This window comes from Rhea pennata, chromosome 2 (genome assembly GCF_028389875.1).
Source record: "Rhea pennata isolate bPtePen1 chromosome 2, bPtePen1.pri, whole genome shotgun sequence".
NCBI classification, from domain to species: Eukaryota; Metazoa; Chordata; class Aves; order Rheiformes; family Rheidae; genus Rhea; species Rhea pennata.
In genome coordinates, this window is record NC_084664.1 from 101,570,101 (window position 1) to 101,594,052 (window position 23,952).

The window sequence follows — 23,952 nt, forward strand, 5'->3', positions numbered from 1 at the left end:
AGTGCAAAGCAAGAAGCTTCTGATCATTCTAAAAGCATATGTGCAAAACTGGATTGGCAGTGATGCCATATATAAGCAAATACATAAATAAAGTGAACTCCTCACATTCCTATTTTTTCATTCTGTAGTTAATATGTGCATTAAAATCTTCTCTATGCTCCAAAGAAAAGTTCTCTGTCTGCATACACATTATCACTTAGACCCCCTCTCCCAGATGTACACATCACACACTATAAAGAAAGGACAAGTAGTCTTCAGTAACACTGCAAGAGATCCAAAACACAAAACTGAACTAATATATTAATCGGCTGTTGTTACTAAATACCTTGAGATGTGTTGCCCGCTTAAAGGCTTTATTGCAGACATGGCAAATATGTATTCTCTCTTTGCCATGGACTTCTTTGCTATGGTGCATCAACATAGTGGCAGAAGAAAAGGTCTGATTACACTCAAAACACTGGTGCACACGACCTTCTTTTTCTGCTTGACTGCTTTTAGTCACATTAGGAGAAACCTCTGTCACCTGTAACAATTTAAATACAGTCATGTAATTACATAGGTATACTCAATGGTGGTTTATTTTGCAAAATCTACTCCAACTTGACCAAGGTTTGGAGATTACTTGCAATCAACCTGCTAACACAAAGGGGAGAATCAAATTGTGAGTAAATATAAAATTATATTTCTTTGCTCAAGAATCATCAAATATATGTATTTTAGAAAAACAGAAAGATCAGAATAAGTATGATCGCCATTAATTCATGTCCAAAAAGTAGAATGTGTTTGAATGTATAGTATTTTCCTACACTGTTCTTTCTATATTCCTGAACTTCTCAGATGACTCTCAGCCTTTCAACTTTCAACCAAAGAGGCAAGTATCTCCGATTTTCCTAAGTTTTCTACAATACTACAGAAATGTTTTCCACTTGTTTAATTTTGCCATTGAGGAATCTATTTTCACATGGAAATAAAACTTTGCACTGCCAAACAAAGTTTTAGAAGCTCTGAAACTGAATAAAAGTTCATAAGAGTTGAGTTTAGAGTTTGGAGTCTCTGTGTTTATTTTTTTTTAATCAATTAGGGTGTTTGAAGGAAGTGACGTTTTCTATAAACTGGCCCTGGATCATATAAAAATAATTTTTGGCTAATTCTTTCCTTCTCATCACAAACACTTGCTCAAAAACGAGTACCACTACTGCTAGCTTTTCTAATACTTCACATTTGCAAAAAAATTCTATTAAAATTCAAACATACAAGAAGCTGAAAAGAGTTCATGTTATCCCATTATTAAATCAGCTAGGTAAAAACAGAGACTAGAAAAGGCATAGCAACAGGTATTAATATTTTCCCAATCTCTCAGTTTAATGTATTTCTATAATCTAACTAAAAATTTACTAGCAAAGTTTTAGAAAATTCTGTGTTCAAGACCATGATGCTGTAATTTGTAGGAAGAAGCACATTACTGTCTTTTGATATATATGTATGTATGTATATAAATACACACATAAACGCATATACAGGGAAAAAAGAGGGGTTGTTTTAGTTCAAAACTTAAGAGACTCCTAATTAGGAGGTCACAATGAACCTCTTCCAAATAAACCTTTTTGAAAATGACATCAGCCTACCTGCTTTCAAGATGTAGAGGAATCATTTTAGTATTTTGACTAAATAATATCCTTTATGTCCAAGAGATATAGAAATAAATTGCACCTACCTGGTATGTTATTTCATCAGAGCTTGCAGAGGCTGAATGGGGTGTATGGCTCACCAATATGACTTGCTGTGAGCCTGAACCACTTTGGCTAGTGAGGCTGGAGTCTGTGAGTATAGCAGGGAACTGCTGACCCTGTCAAACGAAAAGGGGGGAAACAGGGGACGAAAAAGGAAGAGCAATTATACTTAAACAGTTAACTGCAGTCAGGTAAGTTATTTTTATGACTCAAACTTTTTTTTTTTTTTAAGACTATTTCAGAATCTTCTCTGAGCAAGAGCTTGTTTTCTTTCCTTTTCCCCTTCCATTTTTAAAGTCAGTAATTTAAGCAATTAAAGCAATTTAGCAACAATTGCAAGCCTGTAAGAATAGAGATTCAGATTAATTTTTCCCAGCCTTTTGTCAACCGCTGAATGTTTCAGCTTTCCCTCATCTTCGTTTCTTTAGCCGATACTTTCTCTATTTAACTCTCCCCTGCTTCCTGCTTTTCCTGCTTTCCTTCTCGTAATACTTTACTTTTCAAAAACCTCTTAATTAAATCCATTTCCTGAACACACAAAATTAAGATACATACATCACAGAACTGTATTAACATCACATTACTCATTCTATTTCTATAATAATGACCCCTCCCCCACCACAAGGAAATACATTATCTTTATGTACTACCTGCTTATTTATCAAGATTTCTACAACATAATCTGTGTTTGGATAGTGTCAAACAATGAATTTCACTTTTGTTTGACTTAGCACCAGGTGGAGTGTCTTATTAACAAACACCAACCTTGCCAAACTCACATTGCTTAATTCATCACAGTCTGAAATTAAACCACCTGTTGCTTTGTTACTCTGTCAGAAATCACAAATGTGTTACAAGAACTGTTTAATAAGTACTTTTCCACTCAGAGTAATACCGCAGAGAGAAGAATATAGTCATTTTTAAAGACTTTGCTTCAGCGTGTTTAATCACACCATATACTAGACAAATAGTCTTTCATTTACACACACATACACTTTCTAATACAGGTCAGGAAGTAAAATCAAACCTAAACCTACTTTAGGCCAAGAAATCAGAGGAATACAGCACAAATTTTAAATGTATAATCCACTTGGTAATGTCAATCTCACAGTGAGTTTACATTTGCACTAGATATTCTTCTAATGCTATATAATTATTCTCTTTGTTTTATCCCTTCTCTATACATTCTACTTGCTAAGATACCTGTGGAATACTAAACAGTATTACTGATTACTGCTGATGTAATACTCACTGGCGTTCTCAAGGTGACAAGACTGAGGAGTAAGATTTTAAAGGAAGGTGCTATATTAACGTCTTTTTAATGTGTTGCTATCATAGATTTACTAATCTGCCTCAGCTCAAATAAAATTATTTTTAACTACCCTTCAACACAGGACTATATGATCAAAATCTGAATCTTTACAAAAGTTGAGGAAAGAGACACTGGCCTTTGCCACTTTGCCCAGTAGAAAAAATCATAAAGCAGTAACTCATATATCACTTTGTATTGATTGAAATGTACAACCACAGTTTAACCAGAAGAAAAAAAAAGTATATAATTTTAAAGTAAAGAGCTGACTGATAACAATTAGTGTGTGTGTGTGTATATATATATATATATATATATGTATATATATATTTTACTATTTATCCCTCATGAACATGAACATCTGAATATAGGAGAGATGACAGATTCACTACTAACATTTCTAAAATAATTTTTACTATATAATTTGTTCCAATCCTTGAGAAAGTGAAAGTAAAATCTAAAAGTTCCATGATTCAGGCAAGAAATGAACTAAGAGTACCCACAAAAGCATTCATTACTGGCCTCTCTTTTCGCTTAATAAGGGAAAAACATGAAAACTACAGTGAGAAGAAACTGTTTCCAGTATTTTTGAAACTGTTCTGCATTAAGCAAGCTTTGTCTTCTTAAAGACTTACTTGTACTAGCAATACATACCAGCAGTTCATCAAGAAAACTGATCACAGAATTTTTGAGATGGTAGAAACACTGTGCTCAAAGTAAAAAACTGCAACAATTAGTTGCAGTTCTGTTTAAGTAGTTTATTTTTCTAGATGCTAGTACACTCATCCTCTTGGTAGAAAGAAGGAAAGGTTACCGAATTTTCAAATGCTATGTATTTACATGACAAAATTACTTCCTAACCACAATTTCAAATTCATGCTATCTAAGACAATAACATTATTTTATCTGTCAGTTCAGAGGAGTATTCCATTGTCTTAAAGGGACTGACCTGTGAAGTAATATTAAGTGTAACTGCATCAAGACCACCGGACAACATTCCCTGAGTGTCAGCAAGAGTCAAGGTCACACTACCATCTCCTCCAACTCCCGATGAAGACATTACCAAGTTCTGGGTGGAAACTGTAGATTGAGATATGGGTGGTGTGGAAGGAAGGTTTGTTCCACTCGTTGTATTAAGTTCTGGAAAATATACAGAATATTTTTTAAAATCTGTTACAGAAACTCTCATTGTCGACCTTAATTTAGCTTAATAGTTCCTTTTTTTGCTATAGCTTTACAATTTGGTAGCAAGTAAGTAATTTAACAGCTAAAAATCTGTCAAAATCATAAGAGAAGTCAGATGAGAAAAATTACTCTGTTCTTAATGTAGCTCAATAGATATAACATTATAAAGCCAGAGCTTTGTATGTCTGGTATGATTCACTGCCAAAAGAATACCTGAACAAATTTCAGGTCACAGGTTACATAGTCGGATTGCTTTCACAATTCTCAGTAAAACGTCCCATAACTTAAGATACTAAAAACAGAATTTGAAAACTCTGTAACACAGTATCCCCTACACCCACAAAAATGGAAGCTAATCTATATAAGCAAAAAACAACCAAAAGACAGCATGCCACAGGTATTTTATAATAGTTAAGATTCTACAACATGTGAGTAGAGGCTCTCGCTAGGAATTACCATACGGAACTCTTTGTTTAGACTACTTAATTTACTAATTCATGCAAGAGCATGCCTTAACCTCCAAATTCTATTGAACAGTCTAAGGGTAGGTCTCCCAACAGTCTCACATTGAAGTTGATTTGCTTTATAAACGTATATATGCATTAGAGGAAGCTAGAAAAGGATACGAAGGGAAAAAGAAGACAAAAAAAATAAGTATACATATTCACTAAAAAAAGTGAAGAAACTGATTTGGTCTATTCGCGCTGTGTTAAGAACTAACGGATCAAACTATTAGTGTAAACATTTCTATATTTTATTTATGCATAGATATATATATATGTGTATATATATATATAAAATCTCATATGACTTGAGTATTAGAGAAAATTTGATATAAAAAAGTATGTGTCTGCAACAGACATTTTCGACCCTGCAATTTACAGAAATAGTCCTACAATATTCCTCTAAAGACTCAAAAATTCTAGTTGCAGACATGTCTTCTCCTTTTCACTTTTTTCTTATTCTCTGTAAAAGAACATTTAAACTGTGCAAAACAGGGTTTAAGACCAGTGAGAAAAAACACAAAGCCATTTAGTTCCTTAACTGTAATGCCAAGATTAACGCCCAAACCATTTCTGATTTAGTTAGCTGACACCTATGTTTTAATAAAATGTAATTATTTTTCTTAGAAAATCAATGCCTGCATACCTGGAGTGTTTAGTGAAGTGCCCTGAGAAAGAAGCTGGTCATTGCTTATAGTTAATGTAGCACCTGTAGTCTGATTGTTGATTGTTGGCGCTGTCAGCCTTAAGCTGCCATTCAGATCACTGCTTCCAGAATTATGCTGAATAAGATCTTGGCCTAAACAGAATTGGTTCTATTAATAACAGAAATGTCTCCACATTATTCTCCTACTGTACTACTGTACTAGGAAAAGTAAAAAAAAAAAAAAAAAAAAAAAAAAGTAGAAAACACAAGAATTGTTTTTTTCACATGTAGATTTTTATGGAAAGGGCAAGCAAGTTTTTAATATAGATATAATTATGAATATTTAGACACTAATATGTAGATAAACACAGTTATTGATCTTCAAGCAAATAATGATCTCATTTAGTTAGATTCAAGCCACTGACCTCATGGCACCATGAAATCTAGCAAACTAAAGGTTAATGGTTAAAATATATCTTTATATTTTATAAGTCTAATTTTTATATCTACTATACAGATAGTGGATTGCAATGAACACATCTTCTTTTGGAAAAGTAACACTTCACATGGTGTTTATTCTGTGGAATAGTTAACAGGCATAGAACAAACAGAAAACCAAACTAGATTTAATTAGTTGTTGGGACAGCTGTATTCCATTTCCATTGCATGATAGAATATACGTGAACAAGCTTGTCTAGAAAAACACACGTATGGGACCTTGACATCTTAACCCGGACATTGTTGTCATCACATTTAAAAACACTAAGCATGTTGCAGAAAAGTTTTCAGCATGTAACATAAAGCAAATGAGTCAAATTAAGTACCTAGTGAAAGAGTTTTAAGTTCTCACATTGGAATTAAGTTGCAATTACTGAATTTAAGAAAATTCCAAGAAACAATGAATTCAGGTTTGGAACTAATATTTATATGCAGATTTTCTTTATATTAAAGCAGATGTCTACAGCTTTTAATGGTTATACAGTTTGGAAATCAAACAGTGGAGGAAATCTGATAATAGTATCATCACCCCATGCTAAAAAGATTAATCATTTTTTCCACAACAGCTTCCTAAATATATACATATTTTTTCAATTTCTGACTGTTTTGACCTAATTGCAGAGTGTTTGTGCAATACTGTTGTGCAGCTCTTTGTGCAACATCTAGAAAGGGCTACTACAATGCTATGAGCAACTGGCAATCAGCCAGTGCAACATATCTATCTATTGTTCACTTTTCTATTATTTTAAAAAATGGGAAAGGTGAATCCTGAAGCACAGATCAAAAAATCTTTCCTTGGATTATCGTAAGTTCTAAAGCAGCTGTACACTTCCAGAGTCCATTCTCACTCTGTTTCTTCAGTCTTTCAGTACTCTAATTCCTTCATTTGGTAAACTACTATTTTTCATATGAAGCAACTCTACCTGCTCAGAGTACTCTCAGCCAAATCAGGCCACAGCATCTCCTCTACCTCAAGTAGAAGTGACCAAATTTGGCAGCGTGTAACTTGAGGATGCAAGAAGAGACAGAGAAGGTTACTATCAGGAATGATGCTGAGGAGTCCTACAAGCCAGATCTAATCTCAGCAGCTGCCAAAGTCAGGCAACCTTCCCTTACAAAGACAATCTTATTTTTCTGTATTATTTAGCATCGTCTCTTCAGGCATTCAAACGCTGTTCACTTTTTAACGTACTTTCTTCCAAGGTGGTACCAAACTGTCCATAATGCTTATCACCTCTCTCCTATAATGAAACGAAATTTAAATATCACAAGTACACAACTTTTTCTATACCCAACTGCTTCACTTTTTAATTTTCTGTACAACTTTCACTAATTGCTTTGTTGCCTTTTCATGACATGCAATTAAGTGCTTTTAAAGTACCTCATCATCTTATTAGGATTTGTCTTACCTCAAAACTAGAATTTACAAGTCTGCTTAACCCCACCACACAGGTGCTCCTTTCTCATCATTAAGGTAAGATCTACTATCACCATTACAGAAAACATAAGAAAGGACAAAACTTGAATATTCTCTCTCTGCCGGTTTTGCTCTAGCACTTTACTTTTTTTTTTTTTTTTTGGAAGACAATACATTACTTCTGTTTGAAGGACTAGTTAGTTCTTAGTAGCCTCTTGTGAGAAATCTCAACAGAAGCCTCTTTACATAAAAGGCACAGAGAGATAAAAAATAAATATTCTATTGTATCTAATAAGAAAACGTAATGAAGCAGATTAAAAAGTGTCTTCAGGAGAAGTGGAAAGCTACTCATGCTATATATGGGATGAGGCTCTTAGAAGCAGTAGAAAATTTGGTCTCAACAGTCAAAGAAACCCAAAGTATTAACTACATATTATAAATACTGAACAGTATACCCTAAAGAAAAATCAGAACGTTATGATTCCATGGGCATTTAAGCAAATCTAGATTAAGCAGACTCAGCCCCAACCCCTACCCTGATCTATTTGTATTGATTTCAGCATTATCTTTGAATTGCACTATCTCAAATGAAGATACAGTGAAGAAGTAGGAACTGCTTTTATTGGCTTTATTGCTGAGAAAAATATCTGTTGAATCAAGGCTATGAATATAATATGGAGGGATCTTATCAATGTGTACAAGTACCTGAAGGGAGGGTGTCAAGGGGACAGGGACAAACTCTATTCAGTTGTCTCGTGTGACAGGACAAGAGGCAATGGGCAGAAATTGAAGCACAGGAAGTTCTGCCTGAACGTGAGGGGGAATTTCTTCCCTGTGAGAGTGACAGAGCACTGGAACAGGTTGCCCAGAGAGGTTGTGGAATCTACTCCTCTGGAGATATTCAAGGCCCGCCTGGATGCAACCCTGTCTACCACGCTCTAGGTGACCCTGCTGAGCAGGTTGGACTAGATGATCTCCAGAGGTCCCTTCCAATCTTACTGATTCTATGACTCTATGAACAGGGAGGGAATCAACCTTATGTGTCCTCAAAGCTAACACAGATAGTTTTCAAAAGTAGAAATCTGGATACTCTATCTTTTAAGGATGATAAACTTGAAAATACACTGAAGGAAAGCTGTGGACAGTGGAAACATCCTCAAACACTACTTATAAACTGGAAAGCTGGTAGCATTAAGGATCATTAAAAATAACAACCTGATATTGTAAGCGTGATTTCTTGAGGACTTCCTGATGAGCTTGTAGTAGTGGAACCTGTAGCATGAGCTAGAACTTGACTCAAACTAGAATTATTTATGGTCAAAGTTATCTCATGTTGTCCATTTGAAGAAGACACCATACCCTGTGAAGTCATGACTTGAGAGATGTCCTGTGCACCTAAATGTAAATGGATAGAACAACAATAACAAAATAACTACATGATAACCTTTTCTTTATAATAGATAGAACTTTTAAAAGCAACTACTACTTTAATTTCTGAACTACTAAAAAAAGTGTAGCTAAAGAAAGATATTTGAGGTTAAAATCTAACAATAAGAAATTGTTTCCATATCTAATTTATTCCTATACAAGTTAAGATCTTTAGAATAAAAATCTTATGTTTCTAAAGACTATAAATTCTCTTCAATATTTGCATCATACACTCTGCTTTCTGAAAGAAAGAAGTTTTTAGCAAGTATAGGTAAGATAACAAAGTTGTAAAAGATGCCAAATACACTTTTACAGGAAGTGTAAGTTTACTTTATTAAGTAAGGTATTTCTAATTAAAAAATAATGAACTGCATCTCAATTTACATAGAACTTCAAAATCTTGAGGCTGTCTATAAGACAAAATTTGACTTTTTTTCAGATGTCATTTATAAACTTAAAGCTTAAATCTATTTAAGTTCTATTAGGTTTTCTGAACAACCAAATTATGTTTGTTGACATCTACTTTTTATCAAACTTAAAATAGCAACTGATCATCAATGTATTTCTCAAATAAAAGACAGAAATCACTGTGAGTATCTCATTTAAACATAAGAAACTGAAAGTGTAACAAGACTACAGATAATGCTTACCACTGGTATTGGTTGTCAGCACAGGCTCTTGTTCAGATAGGGATCCTATTGTCATACTAGCTGAAGATGATGTTACTGCAGGCTGTAAAGACAGGCCTGATATAGGCTGAATAACCACATTAGCTGGCACTGTATTTTCTGATGTCTGGAGGGAGGAATTCTGTGGAGCCATACTGGGATCCCCAGTAAGCTGCTGAGCAAGTAAATTACTCTGTTGTAATGTCTGCTGCAGAATACTTGGATCAATCTGAAAAGCAAACATTTTAAATAAAAACTCAGAATTCAATAGTTGAATAAAGTCTATAAAATATTTAAATTTTATAAATTTAAACTTATTTTTTTAAAAAATATCTTTGTATATAGAGAGTCCATACATAAACATTCTATTCAGCTTCAGGTATACATTTTCATTTCAGGACCAACAAAATGTTTGGGAAATTGTGAGCATAATTACATCAAGCATGCTGGCCACTGGGATGTTATCTGTAGTGACATGTATCCACAATCCTGGCATCCTATACTGTCTCACTGCTGTGAGACTTATCACCGTTTTCACATCTTTGAAAGTGAAAAGGCATGAAGCAGGAGTGAAAACTGGTATCATAAATTATCTGGTTTTTTTTCCACCTCCTTACGTGAGTCCTAAAGATCCTACATAGTTTTCCATTTTCCATTCATACATCTGTTCTCAATATTTATAAATAGACAATTTACTTTTTAGAGATGACTGTTTGGCAAATTGTGGGAGACAAAGCTAAAGTACAATTTTATTTAGTTTAGGCTTAAAACTGATTGAATACTTGTGCTATGAGCACCCTAATGCAACTTTGATGATGATTATGCTCCGGGTTCATGGTTGGATCAGCTCTCCTCCAACTTAAATGATTTTATGAAATTGAAAATACAAATTAGTTAATCAAATCCATTCCTTCACATCATTTTAAGTATAAATCTTGAAATTGAATTATCTCATCTTTTTCTATAAGATATTTCTATTGCTCATTTTTATCATCTCAATGAGAGTGTAAAACTTGAATTTAAACATAGGCAGCCTGCCAAATAATGGAGGCATTGTTTATTAAGGTACACACTCTGCAATAATTTGAGGTATTTTGTCGGGCGAGGGGCAGAAGAGATTATAGCAAAACGCTTTTATAATTAAAGGACAACAGGCAATTACAAGAAAGAAACATACATTTTAAAGTAATCAGAGCAGTGAAAAGAAATCCTGAAAAACTGAAAGAAAGAAATCAAACCAGAAGAATATGTTGTGCAGCTATTGTCTAACCTTTCTAATATGGTACAATGCTGCACATCAGCACACTCAAATCAAGGCAACTTTTCCAGAAATACTTATATTTGTTAAGCTTCTTTCAGCCCTCAAATTGACTCTATAAAATTAAAAGCAAGAAATTGAGAACAACCTACCTGTAATGTTATATTGTTAATACTGGTGGCATCTATTCCAGAAATTTGAACATTTTGTCCAACCAGATTAGCAGCAAGTTGTAACTGTATTCCTTCTAGAGTGGCCAAGCTACCATCTGTCAAGGACACAGTTAAGTCACCTCCAGCTACCAAAGAAAACAGTCATATTATAATGTTTTTCTTTATCATTATTGGCCTCCTCTTTTAGCTTGCTAATTTTTATAAATGAAATTGAAGTTACATTTATACATTTATTTAAGAAGAAAAAAGTAATCTGAAGCAGTTATGAAGTTTTAAAACTTTGTAAATTCCATGTAGTTTAGGGGTAGTTATTATTTGAGCACTAACTCACATCTTTCGAAACTATTCCAGACAAGCTTTGAAACCTGTAGAAATTTGTAACAGATTTTCTTGGAGTGTATTGCACCTAAATACAAGAAGCACTTACACTAAATAGGTACAGGCTATAACCTTGAACATACATATATAGGATCAAGGAGGTTATTGCATCATTTGGCATAGTACAGAAATACTGCTGGAGAAAGAATTAAAGGCTATTCTACACACTCACATGGTGGTGGTGGTGGGCAAGTAAATTAGCATTTGAAATCCAAAATCTTTAGAGCTTAGAAGCTTCTAATCTCAAAAGCTGAACAGCCCATCTTAAAAAGTTATTAAGTGATATTAAGTAAACGCATGGAAAAAACCATCTTGTCTTTGAAACATCTTCGTCAAACACTTTTAGTGTGATCAACTAGTCTCCTTTGGTCAATGCTTCAGAAACATCTTTCTTTCCCTCTGTATAATCCTTTATCATAATAAATTTGCTCTGCAATGCATCCAACAGAAACGTTTGCTCTAGAAAAAAATGCAAGTCACAAATCCTGATTTAAATAGTTTCCTGTCACTTTTTAGGACATCTAAACATGCTAGAGAGTCCTTATTCTGTTCACTCAAAACTCTGAGCAAACCTCAGACAGTATTAATCACAAATTTATCATAAAAGGAATCCATCAAGTTTCTTTTGAACTCAAGTGCATCAGTTTTAGGTTCATGTTAGGTCCAATCAGACAAGCTAGAATGACTATAGTTAAATATGTGACTGATAGAATAATGTGAATTTGTGGGCTTACTTTCAAAATCATACATATGCACTGACAGAAGCGTCAGAAACAATATAGAAAAAGTCTCACTGTCAGAAGTGACAGACAGGGCTCAAGACTACACTCTAAGTAGTACCAGGGAACATTTCCAAACACCAGAACTTTATCTACTCTTGAACTGTCCCTGTTCCAATTTTGCCTAGGGCTAACTAACATTAACACAATTCCCCAAATAATTTGGAAATTAGTAAGGACCATTTTTAAAAGGGTATTTACATGCAACATTGAGAGCTTAATTGAATGAATTCTGACTATTTGGTGCCAGCCTGAGTCAGAGAATGGTCTGCAGCACATTTAATATGCTAATACAGCTGTAGGCTTAGACTCTTAGCATTTAATTAACATACATGCTTATACTGATAGTTTTTTCATATCTCCCAAGTGTATTTATTTGTTTTAGTTTTTACTCTAAACTACTCATTACAGGAAAACACATGTTCAAGTAAACATGTACATTTAAAAGCTGCTCTTCAGATTAATTATGTAAATAAATAGTGTAGACAAACCTTTCTTTGCTTTATAATCTAATATTTGAGTACAAAATAGATCTTCTGAAATGGAAGGCTTAGACAGTAATCGTTTTGCTTCTCTCTCCTTTTTAAGGAAATACATCAGGGTCTAACTAAAAAAGTACAAGTACTCTAGCTACTTGTTATCTCTATTTTCTTCCTTTCTGTAGTGTAACACCACAGCTAAATTGAAGAGATTTTTTTTCAGTTTAACTGTGACTAGTACACATCGATCTCTTCATTCTAGAAATAATTGAATTTCTATTGGTGTTACCGCGCATCCAATCACGAATTCAGCAAACCCCTACCTGTTAAGTTGTAGTTTGGCATAGGTTTGTGAACTCTAACAGAAAGCAAAGTTCAGTATTTGATCTCAACACCAACACCAAAAAGTCATTCATTTTTACCTGACACAGAAGCAGGAAGGATAGCCTGGCCCACAAGTCCTTGCTGAAGCAAATTTTGATCAAACTGACTTGTCAAAACAGAATTGTTCATGATGAAAACGTTAGGGTCTGTTGAGGATGAATTAAGAAGACTGACTGGTTGTAGTCCCTCAGCTGAAGTACGCGTGACAGGCTTCCTAACTTTCTTTGTCTCTGGTTTATAATGACATTGTATGTGGGTTTTTCTACGGCCTGAAGTACGAAACCGTAAATCACAGTGTGGACATTTAAACGGCTTTGCTCCTGTATGCAGACGCATGTGTACTTTTAGACTCCCTTTGGTAGAAAATGAATTACTGCATACATGACAAATGAAGAGCTTCTGGCCTGGAAAAATGTAAAAGAAGAGAAATGAAAACGATAAAAATCCTAAAAGAGGATCAATGACACTGTCCTGTAATTTAAATATTATGGATTTTAAGCTAATTGAACAGAATAAACTTGAAATAACCAGTATTTTTCTTCATAATTTTGGTTGCTTTTCAAATGAATTAAGAATCTCAATGAAGGATATCTTCTCACTTCTCCCTGCCCAAACTCTCTCAATTTTTAAGACTCTATTGTGCTGTTCAAAACTCTCATTCAGAGCTTTATTTGGTCACCTTGATGCTAGTATCCTTATCATCATCATCTCTCACCTTCTTGACTAACCAAGTTGCTCAATTACAGAGTTCATAAGACTAGAGATTCTGCAAAGCTTTCTCTCTTCATAATTTAGCTAGCCTTACATAGCTGCTCATTTCTTCTTTAACTCAAGCAATTTTACTATTCTATTTCAGCCTTTACCTATGTAAGGCTCCTCTATCGAACAATCTTTAAAGATCTCAATCCTTAACATTCTCAGTATGCTCACAGGAAACTGTCTAGCAATATCTGCTTGCACTAATGGACTGCAAATAGAAAAATCAGTAACATCTATAAATTTGAGAATATTCAAAAATAAAACTTCCAGAAGTAAAAAAAAAAAAAAAAAAAAAAAAAAAAAAAAGTACACAGAAGTGCACAAATCTTGTCTGGACATGTATAATTCTTCTCACTATAATCCACAAGATTGAATTGTATCTGAAAAAAAACCCTTTGTCTCAAATGGAATCCTGAGTGCTCTACAGTTACTGTTGCTATCTGCATTAACAATGTAGTTCATTTTATTAACTATACATGCAACTGTACAATGCACAAAAAACACAATGCAAGTATCTGGCAGAAAACATGCCCTTGACCATTGCAGTTGAAAACCCACAATTAACTCCTGAAACTCCCAGGCCTTTCAGTATCACATTGGTTCCTAGTTAAAAAGGGAAAGAAATCAACACATTTTGGACAGCTGTCCAAAATTCCAAAAGAATAAAAACATGACTTCTCCATAGTTGTGATAAGCTAAGAGTGTCTAAATTAATCGTTTTACTTGGTAAACCTTTAGATCAACTGTTAAACAAAGCTGACTCAACTTCCAGAACAAAAGGTACAACTGCATTTTGATAATGCTAGTTATTTACCGTTGATTCTCAGGTCACAAAAACAAGTTATGCTTGTAATTTCTGCTATCAAGTTCTGGCTTTCGTTCACACGGAAGAATCTCTCATCAAATTTCTGAATTACAATTCAGCTTATTTCTAATCACAGATTCAGATTAAAAGACAAACACTGATGGCATTTTTTATTCAACAAAACTAAGCAAGTGTCTGGCAATGTTCTATTTCAGTAAAATAGTAGACCACAAAGAGCCTAAGCACATCATGAACCACGGAGAAAAAGGGGATCTGGACTGCAGCAAAGGTGTCTACCACGTTAAAAGTACCATGCAGAAAACTACCTTGCACTCCCTCCCACACAAAAAATAACCATCACAAAATATGAAATATTTTTTCTTCTCTGAAAGACTGAGAAAAGAAGTAAAGGTCCCCAAAATGAGCATGGATTTCTCATTTTACTTCATTAAGACCCCTATATATCCTTACCTATGCACGAGACAGGTTGTACGTTAATACGTATACAGTACACGTAAACTTTAGTCCTTAGAGACATATCAAAGGTGGTTAAGGTAATCTTGAGGAAATAAATGGCTTAATTTAGAAGAGCTTGAAGAAGAATGCTGAAATCTGAGTGACGTGAGCATACACCCATCTCTCCCATCTATCAGCACCAATGCTGCTAAAGCAAAGAAAAACATGCACACTAAAGCTGAAGAGGTGACTTCCTCACCACAATTATTTATTTCTTCAAAAGGAGAAAACGATTTTCAGGATGGGGATCTCAGATCAAAAAAAGAATATGCGGATGTAACCTTTGCTGGAGGCAAAATAGGTAAGGTTAGGTAAGTTTGTAAAGGTCCTAAGTAGCATTCACTGAAATGTTTTTGGTAATACAGTCTAGGATAAGGTCATAGCTTAATACATAGATAAGAAAACAGCACAGGAAAGACAAGTTTAAATGTAGCGATGATCCAGGAAAAATTTTCAGAATAGATGAGGTTCAAGAGGAAGCTCTATCTAAACCAAAACAGAACCAGGCTCTTGGTTGGCATAATTTAAAAAGCTATTCTGGGTGTTTACAAACTAAAGCCAACATGGAACAAAGTATAAAATTCAGGGTGGTCATGAGAATGAGGCTTTAGAAGTTTGTAGCTTCAAAAAAAGGATAAAGAAGTTATTAAGAAAATTAAGTAGAAAACAATGAGAAGCTAGCTCAACATCTGACATCTTGTTTAAGCGGACATTAATATATCTGATCAGTTCAAGACCTGACATGTGCTTTTGTACAAATACTAGAACTCCGAATAGGAGTGGAGTGGAACCTGGAGAAAAGATTGTCACAGCTTGGGATGCAAAGCTATACAGGAATGACAAAAAGAGTGACAAAAGCCAGAGAAGCAGAACTGCTTCCTAATAAAGTTAAATTAAATGAGTTTACTGCATTCACAAGATTACATTATGCTCTGGCTACCCAGATAAAATATTAGGAAAGACTCTTACATACTACAGGAATTATAAAAGCCATGAAGGCAGAAATATAACAACATATGACTTCAGTTATCTACATGTATAGTATATGCTATGTCAGGATGAGATAGCAAGAAATAAGCGCTTAGCCAAAGAACTCCTAAAATTTGAGTTAATCTTCAATGGCATGTAAAACCTAGTTTTAAGTATTATTAAAAAAGGCACTCTGTAATAGCAATCATACTACAAAGTTCTTTAGAAATCTGAAAGCCAAAAACACCCTTCAGTGGAACAGTTAACTTCTGAAAAGAAACATATAATGAGAATGCTTGCTTAAATAAATTAACACCATTACCCAAGCAGTAAATAACTGTGGACACTATGGCAATTTTAATAGACACTACTAGCTGTTCGGGGGAAAAAAATAAATAAAAAATAAAAAACACACACAGAAAAAACACATATTGCATATTAAAAGACTTTGATCTACAAAAAAAGCTTAAGATAGTAAGATGAAGTGACCAGAAATACAGACGTATTTTAGAAGTCCAACTGAAGCAAAGAGAATAATTTCTGGAAAGTGAAGTTTAAGCTGTAGTACAGTAAGTCAAAATGTATCCAGTGCTAATGGTATAAAATCTAAAAAAATTTTTTTTCCTCTTAACACAAAAACACCCCAGTCTGCTGGTTTGAAAGAACTCAAATAAAAGCAGTCAAAAGTAAAGCTACTGTACACAACTAGAATTAATTCTGTGCATCAATTTTCACTATGGATGAAATCAGTAGGTTTTCAGAGAGGCAACTTACTTTTATCATGGAGGCCAAGAGGAGCTTTTCAAACTGAACTGTTACTAGGTGAATTAAAACACCTAGTTGCATTAAAACAGGGCAGAAAAAAGTCACAAACAACAAACTAAATATGACTTAACAGAAAATTGATGAACTAGAGATGCTGACCACAGCCTAAAACAGCCCTCTGAAACGAGATCTAGGCTCAAATGTAGAAACTGTGCACCAATTAGACTGATGCCCATTTGAGGTAAGCTAGTGCAATTATAACAACAAATGGTATCAAAGGAACATAAGATCAAGTGAGTTGTAATAGGGAAGAATCAACGGGGCTCTTGTAGTGAAAAGTTAAAGTTACACTTATAGATCTATGAGAGCTCTTTGAAGGAGACCAGATTCTCACTGAGAACAGTGTACATGGATTTTCAGAGTTTTAAGTAGGTTCTACATGAAAGGGCCTTAGAAAAACTCCTGGCACAGGATGAAAGACAAAGTCCTTTCCTGGATTAAAGAAAAATAGTTATATTACAGAAAACAGTAGGAAGGAATAAATAGCCAATTTTCACAAGGATGAAAGGTGGTAAGGGAGTTCTCTAGGTACCCATGAGGATCTGAGCTTGTCAACAACACCGTAAAATATAATGTGGAGAAGATGAACAACAGGTTGGAAAAATCTTTTGCGTATATTAAAATACTCACTTAAAAAACTGTTTTTCACTGAATGTAAGTCCATAAAATCATAAAAAGCTTGGACAAAGGAAAAAAAGAAAATAATTTCTCCTTAAATCTTCACATACAAGAACTGTAGGATGTAAGAATGAAACCATTGGATGGCACACTGAACAACACATTCCAACTAAGGAACTTATTACCCAGGATGTACTGGAGGCCCCAGTTTGGATGGGTTCAGAAAACTATTAAACTAATGTAAAAATAGCTCATTAAAGTTATCAAGCAAAAAAATCCCAGAAGGTGCAAACTGCTAGCAGCTGCAGGAACATGACCAACTTTGCTATTTTCATTCCATTTGCTACTATTCAAGACAAGGTATTAGACTAGACAGAGACCTGGCCTAACAAAACAGTGCTAGAAATAGACTACATACTTGAACTGGAAAGGGAACTTCCATGAGAAAATAATTATATATCATGGCAATATAAGCTGTCTTTTTCAGTATTTTTAAAAAGAACATTCTATTCATCATACCAAAACTGCAGCTACTTTTAGAAATTAATGAATTCAGGATTTTCTGAGAGAAGTTCAATAGTAAGAAAAAACAACTATAAAATGTTAATTAGAGAGCTTTTGGAAACTACGTAAGATTAGAGTTGGAAAATAATAGTAATTAAAAACAGATCTCTCTCACAGTAATACAAAAAATTACTGTAACACCTAAAAATCATGAAAGTTGGTTTATATTCAACTTGCATGACTAAGATCAAACTGTTCAAAATTTTTGTACTCTTATTTTTCAAACTTTTTAGCAGCACATACTCAAACTTTTATAATATCTTAAATTTGATTTTATAAAATCCTCAAACTCCACTCTTCTTGCTCAGGAAGATCATTTAGCCTTGCAATTTTGCAGAATGTTGGAAATTAAAATATTATAGAAATATACATAATTTTTCCATATGCTGAGACAATAGCCACTTTATAAGCCTACTGACGTAGGCTGATAATACAGTTTATTCAAAATTCCATAATATGATTCATTTAATGATGTTGTGAGTGCCAAATTTCACCTCACATTGCCATTTCCCATCTAATAGTGAAATGCACCATTCCTTGTGGAACATTCAGCTAAAAAAGCCTGTTAAGAAAGTAATTGGGCTCTAGACACAGACATTCAAAATTTTACTTACCTGTGTGTGTTTTAACATGACAATCTAGAGTAGATTTTACAGTGAAACTCTTCCCACATTCTTCACACTTATACGGCTTCTCTCCAGTATGGATACGAACATGCCTAATAATTCCAGAAAACGTAAGTATGTGAATTTCTACTTCTAGATAAAATCTCAGCTACTAGAACTATTTTGCACCTTACTAATTTTAGAATTAGTAGAATACTTAAATTTACACTACACTAACAAGAACTAGTAAAGCAAAAGATTTCAGAATTTACTACTTTTCAAACTGATTTTTCATGTTTTTATATGCATATCCTATTGCAAGAAATAATTCATTTATGATACAACTTTGTAATAATTACTTTAGTAATGTAGGAAATAAGAAACATGAAAAGAAATTTTAGTCATGTGTATGCAATATATTCTCTGATATATATTTTTAAGTCATTTGTAACATGAAAAACATATATAACTATTTGTTAAATTACAGTTTAGACATAAAAAGGTCTTAAGAAACTGTTACTGCTAGGTGTCTGGTGAAGAATTTAGGAAATTAATGGAAATTTTTTCTACTCCTTACCTGACTAAATCACTGGGTTTTTTAAAGCTTTTTGGGCAGTAACTACAACAGTTAGCATATTTGGGCTCTGCTTCCAGTTCTGCTTGCTTATCCTTGATCTCACTAATTCTGTCTTTTTCTGCAGCAGACTGGACAAGAACTTTTTCTGAGACAGTGGCACTGTCCCGAGGTCTAATTTTTGCCAGCTCCGCTGTTTCTTCTTCTGTAAAAGTTATGACACCAGGTCGCGATTTTCTGGAAGTTCTTTCAGAGTTCTCATCATCATCTTCAACACATGTAACTATTAAAAGAAACCCACAAAAGTGTGTTTAATTTGTAAGATTAATTTAAAAAAACAGTAGGTTTATTATTAAACATATGGTCACTGCATGATGTGCTTGGAGTTAAATCTATTTCAAAGGTATAACTGTGCATGTTTGCATATCTTTTTTAAAAAATCCAGGATTTTTAATCTTTGTTTTTACTGTAAGTTAAACACAGCTACGAGTAATTTTGGGTAAAAATATGTATATCCTACTTTAGTGTCACACTAAACTAACTACATGGGAAATACACACTATTACTGTTACTTTTAATATACTGAAGAAACTCTTGGAGAACCAAATTCTTTCAACAATTTACATAAAATAGGAGTTGTAGTGACTCCAGACATTATCCATGCTGAAAGGATAATTTATAGCATTACTGTTATAGCACTCATGTAATTCACTGTAACATTTTTACTTCTTATGTAGTAAGGATAGTAAGAGTACAAATAACATAATTTACCTCCCCCTCCAGTTTCTGTAGCTGCTGCTACATCTGATGAGACTGTCTGATGCTTTTTCATGTGTTTTTTGCAGTGAACAGTGGTTCGGAAGCTTTCATCACAGAATGGGCACTTGTAAGGCTTCATGCTCATGTGAGTCGCCATGTGCCTGGTAAGGCTGCCATTAGTTGTGAAGGAAGTATTGCAAATGCTACAGCTGAATGCTTTAACTCCTTGAACAGAAACAAGTAAGTAGCACACAGTTTGTATACGTTTACTTATGCAAGACATAAGCAATAACCAAACCTGAGTTAAGCAAATATAGAGCTAGTATAGTATTCTGTTACCTGTATGAGTCTTCTCATGTGATTTAAGAACTCCTGAGGAAACAAAGCCACGGCCACAAAGTTGGCATTTATAAGGCTTCTCACCAGTATGTGATCGTACATGCTGTTTCAAATGGCTGGATTTCTTAAAACCCTTGTTGCAATATTCACATCTATTAAAAGAAAATTATTGTCGTTACTTGCATATAAATAAAACCCACGATATACTCAGGCAATTCTGTGACAGAATCTAGAAATTAAGTACAACAGACCTATATGAACGCCTGCTTTGATCTTCATTATCCTCAAGAAAATGAGGCCGTTGTGTATGCAATTCAAGTTCTTCTTGTGATGACTGATCTTGTATCAAGCGAGTAGTCTAGAAATCAAAGAAGCTTCAAATAAATTTCAGTAACACAAGATTGAAATAAAGCCACACACAAACAAGAAAAATTTACAGCATTTTTAGTTGACATAAATAATAAAAATTATCCTAGAAATCTATTCTTTTATAAATTGTTATATAATCTCTCTCTCTTTTCCAAAGTGAAAAGGAAAGCAACAAGAAGTGCAGCTATTGAATGTAAACAAAGTGGTGCACTTACATCCCTCCATGAATCTAGGAAAATATCTCTCAGTTCTCTTAGAGCTGACATTTGAGAGATCGTATTTAACGCTACAGAAGCCCTTCTAAACAGTATGATCCCCACATTCAGCAGCAAGGTATCACAGAATCAGTAAGGTTAGAAGGGACCTCTGGAGATCATCTGTCCAACCTCTCAAAGATTTCCTGGTGCTGGTTCCACTGGAGCTTGAACCCAGGACCTTCACCATGTAAAGCAGATGTGATAACCACTACACTATCCCATAGGCTCTACAGACTGGTGACAACAGTTTTCAATACTTCTTCAATGATATTTTCGTGCAGCAACAACTACAGAGTAATACTCCAGAAGGACAGCATGTTCTAAGACTTGAAGAGAAGAAAACTCCAAAGCCTGTATGCTGTAGGCTGAAATTACTCAAACCCTTCCAGGTTCCTAAAATCCAGTTCAATTCTCTGACTAACATTTACCCTTGCAGAAATGTATGAAAGGGATATAAATAATGCAGCTCGGTGTACTAAAGATAGCCTCACATACTACAGATAGTATTCATGCTAGGTACTGTTAGGATAATAACAAGTCATTTTAAACTGTGTTTTTAGCAATCAAACTCTTTTAAAAGTCTAAACAGATGAGTACCATGAAAGAACACTATGCAGTGCAATATGCAAGTTCCATGAATGATCAACGCACATTTGCAATGTTATTTTTATTGCTTGATCATATCTATAGCCATAGAAAATTTGTCTGGAATTTAAGAATTAGGAAAGATGACAGTATAATGAAATTAAGGCTATTTTATAAGATTATATCTACTCTTAAGTTTTTGGTTTACGATTTTACTTTATACTATTATATCCTTTCTTAAGTCTACAACATCAAAACATACAATTATTTTTTAGAAACATATAACCAGGTCACTTCATTTAGTCTTCCCTCCTTGTTTTTGCTCTTGTTAAGCAAGAGCAATCTAGAAAAGAGATCTGAAACTTTCCTGATTTCTCAGAGTTCACCTCATCACCTATGTTCACAAGAAAATCACCACTGAACACAGAACAGTGAATTCTGCCTTCCAGCATTACTTACTACATTAATAGTATCTGTATTTGGAACTTGAAGAAGGGCTGGTGGATGGTAACTTGTTGAAAGAGCCTGAGATTCAAGTGTGCTTGAATCCTGTAGCTGCTGTACAGCTGGAAATTGAGACTGTTGATTGTAGCTGTCGTTCACTGTAAAACCTGCCAAAAATTAAGACAGTCACAACTCCAGAAAATATGTGCAACAGGACTTTGAATAACACCACACTTTTTGGAAGACTATCTTCAAATGAGATTAAGTAATATTACAGTGTATTAATACTTATTTTATACTCTTCTCTGTTGAGTGGCAAAATACAAAAATGTTTCTGACATCTACATAATATGCATAATAGGGTTACTTACCATTGGCTGGAATTCTATTGGACAATCTCCTCCACAGAACAACACTGTTTGAAGTTTCTTCAGGATGCCACAATTACCTTAGAGCCATTGAAATTTTGAATTTCTTGTACGTAAGCATGCATGTGTCAAACAGGTTGACCCATCTCCCTTTATCCACGTTGGTACCACGCTCCCTTAACTACACTGGAAGCCGATCACAAGGATGCAAAGCTCAGTGGGGAGGATGGCGGGTGAGTGGAGGAGATGACCCAATAGGAGAACTCCAGTTTCTGATAAAGTAACCCCATCTCCTACTTTGGATCTCCTCCACATACTCCCACTCTTTAGATAATAGTAAAGTAAGGCCTCTCAAAGGCAAACTGCAAAGTAAAAATAAAAGTGTTTACACTCATATTCCTGGTATAAAAACTGAAATTTGTGCTTGTTTTTGCTCTTGTTAAATATCAGATCCTAATTATCTCATTTGCTAAATGAACGAATGAAATGATAATATTGCTGATTGAGAGTCAGGAAAATATACCTCAGACTGCAGTGGTCTCTATGTTATTAGAGATGCTCTTTTACCAATCCACCTACCCTCTAACATTTCCAATATTAAAAAAAAAAAAAAAAAAAAAAAACAATGTTATGTAGAAAAAAAAATAAACCATAATTATCAGTAACTAAGATAAGAGCAGCCGTTTTATTATTTCTGTGCAGTTTGCCTTTAATGGACAACAAGGATGAAGATTATGAAAACAGGGTAGAAATAAACCTGTATTAGATGATTATAGCATCAAAGATCAAAAGCCAATGCTTTAAGAGTGTTTTGAATTACAATATATCAAACATTGGGATGTGCTTTAAGTAGAAATTTTCCCAGAAGATACTTTTCACAGCAAAAGAATACTGTTATCAATATAGAAAAAAATTGCTTATATGCTACCTCTCACATCATAGAATTAAAAGTAACAAATGTAAACAAACCCTGAAAGCATTATTTGTTAGGTTATAACTTATCAATACTGCAACTTGTATACTAGCTTCTCCCCTAGAACTAGCCAAGATTACAAGAAAAAAAAAGACAAAAAGATTCACTATGGTAGAATTTGGATGATCATATGATTTAGCTATACACACAAAAAAATTTAACGTAGCTTTTCATGATGGCCAAAAATGTCAATCTTGTACCTCAGTTATCATCTTAGTGGAACAATGAAATAAAGAAGTAGCCTGAAGAACAGCCCAACAAAGCTTTACAGTGACAAGAGAGCCACTAACTACTGTTATCAAATAAAATTCAAAAGTAGTGTTATAGAAAAAAAAAGATATGCAAGATACATTTGGTAAGAATACCAAAATAAACCTAGGTCCCAAGAAACTGAGAAGCAAAAACGATGCCATTTCCAGGCCCTGCATATAAGAATGAAAGTAACTGTTAAACATATAAAGAAAAGTCTACCTAAAGAACTCAAACACTTTTATGTGGTACCTTTTTCACTAGCTAAAAAGAAAAAAAAAAGTTACTATATCAGTTTCACATCACAGTGTTTTAGTAATAGCAATTACTTAAATCCTGAAAAATTTTCCAGGAACAGTCTTGAAACAAAGTGTTCAAGACAAAAAGTTTTAAATTTAGAGATATTTTTGGGCAAAGTGAAGAATGAAACACTACTCCCGAAAGCAGTTCTGGAATAACAACAAATCAAAGCTGTAACTAGAAAATACATGATGCATTCTACTCAATATTTGGTATGAAGGTCAAATTCCTCTCAAAAC

At 34.1% G+C, this 23,952-nt stretch overlaps 1 protein-coding gene across 1 annotated transcript in view; it reads right to left on the minus strand.

The window, feature by feature from the left end:
- ZNF236 (zinc finger protein 236) overlaps positions 1 to 23,952 on the minus strand; it is an 87,490-nt gene that overhangs the window by 12,173 nt on the left and 51,365 nt on the right. The window contains exons 17-30 of the mRNA XM_062568089.1: positions 21,839 to 21,990; positions 20,420 to 20,526; positions 20,169 to 20,320; positions 19,842 to 20,054; positions 19,074 to 19,353; positions 18,506 to 18,609; positions 12,874 to 13,239; positions 10,795 to 10,940; positions 9,367 to 9,613; positions 8,504 to 8,683; positions 5,374 to 5,526; positions 3,989 to 4,179; positions 1,715 to 1,846; positions 326 to 523 (exon numbers count right to left, since the gene is read on the minus strand). Of these exons, the coding sequence (XP_062424073.1) occupies positions 326 to 523; positions 1,715 to 1,846; positions 3,989 to 4,179; positions 5,374 to 5,526; positions 8,504 to 8,683; positions 9,367 to 9,613; positions 10,795 to 10,940; positions 12,874 to 13,239; positions 18,506 to 18,609; positions 19,074 to 19,353; positions 19,842 to 20,054; positions 20,169 to 20,320; positions 20,420 to 20,526; positions 21,839 to 21,990 (2,621 nt within the window). The remainder of the gene's footprint in view (positions 1 to 325; positions 524 to 1,714; positions 1,847 to 3,988; positions 4,180 to 5,373; positions 5,527 to 8,503; positions 8,684 to 9,366; positions 9,614 to 10,794; positions 10,941 to 12,873; positions 13,240 to 18,505; positions 18,610 to 19,073; positions 19,354 to 19,841; positions 20,055 to 20,168; positions 20,321 to 20,419; positions 20,527 to 21,838; positions 21,991 to 23,952) is intronic.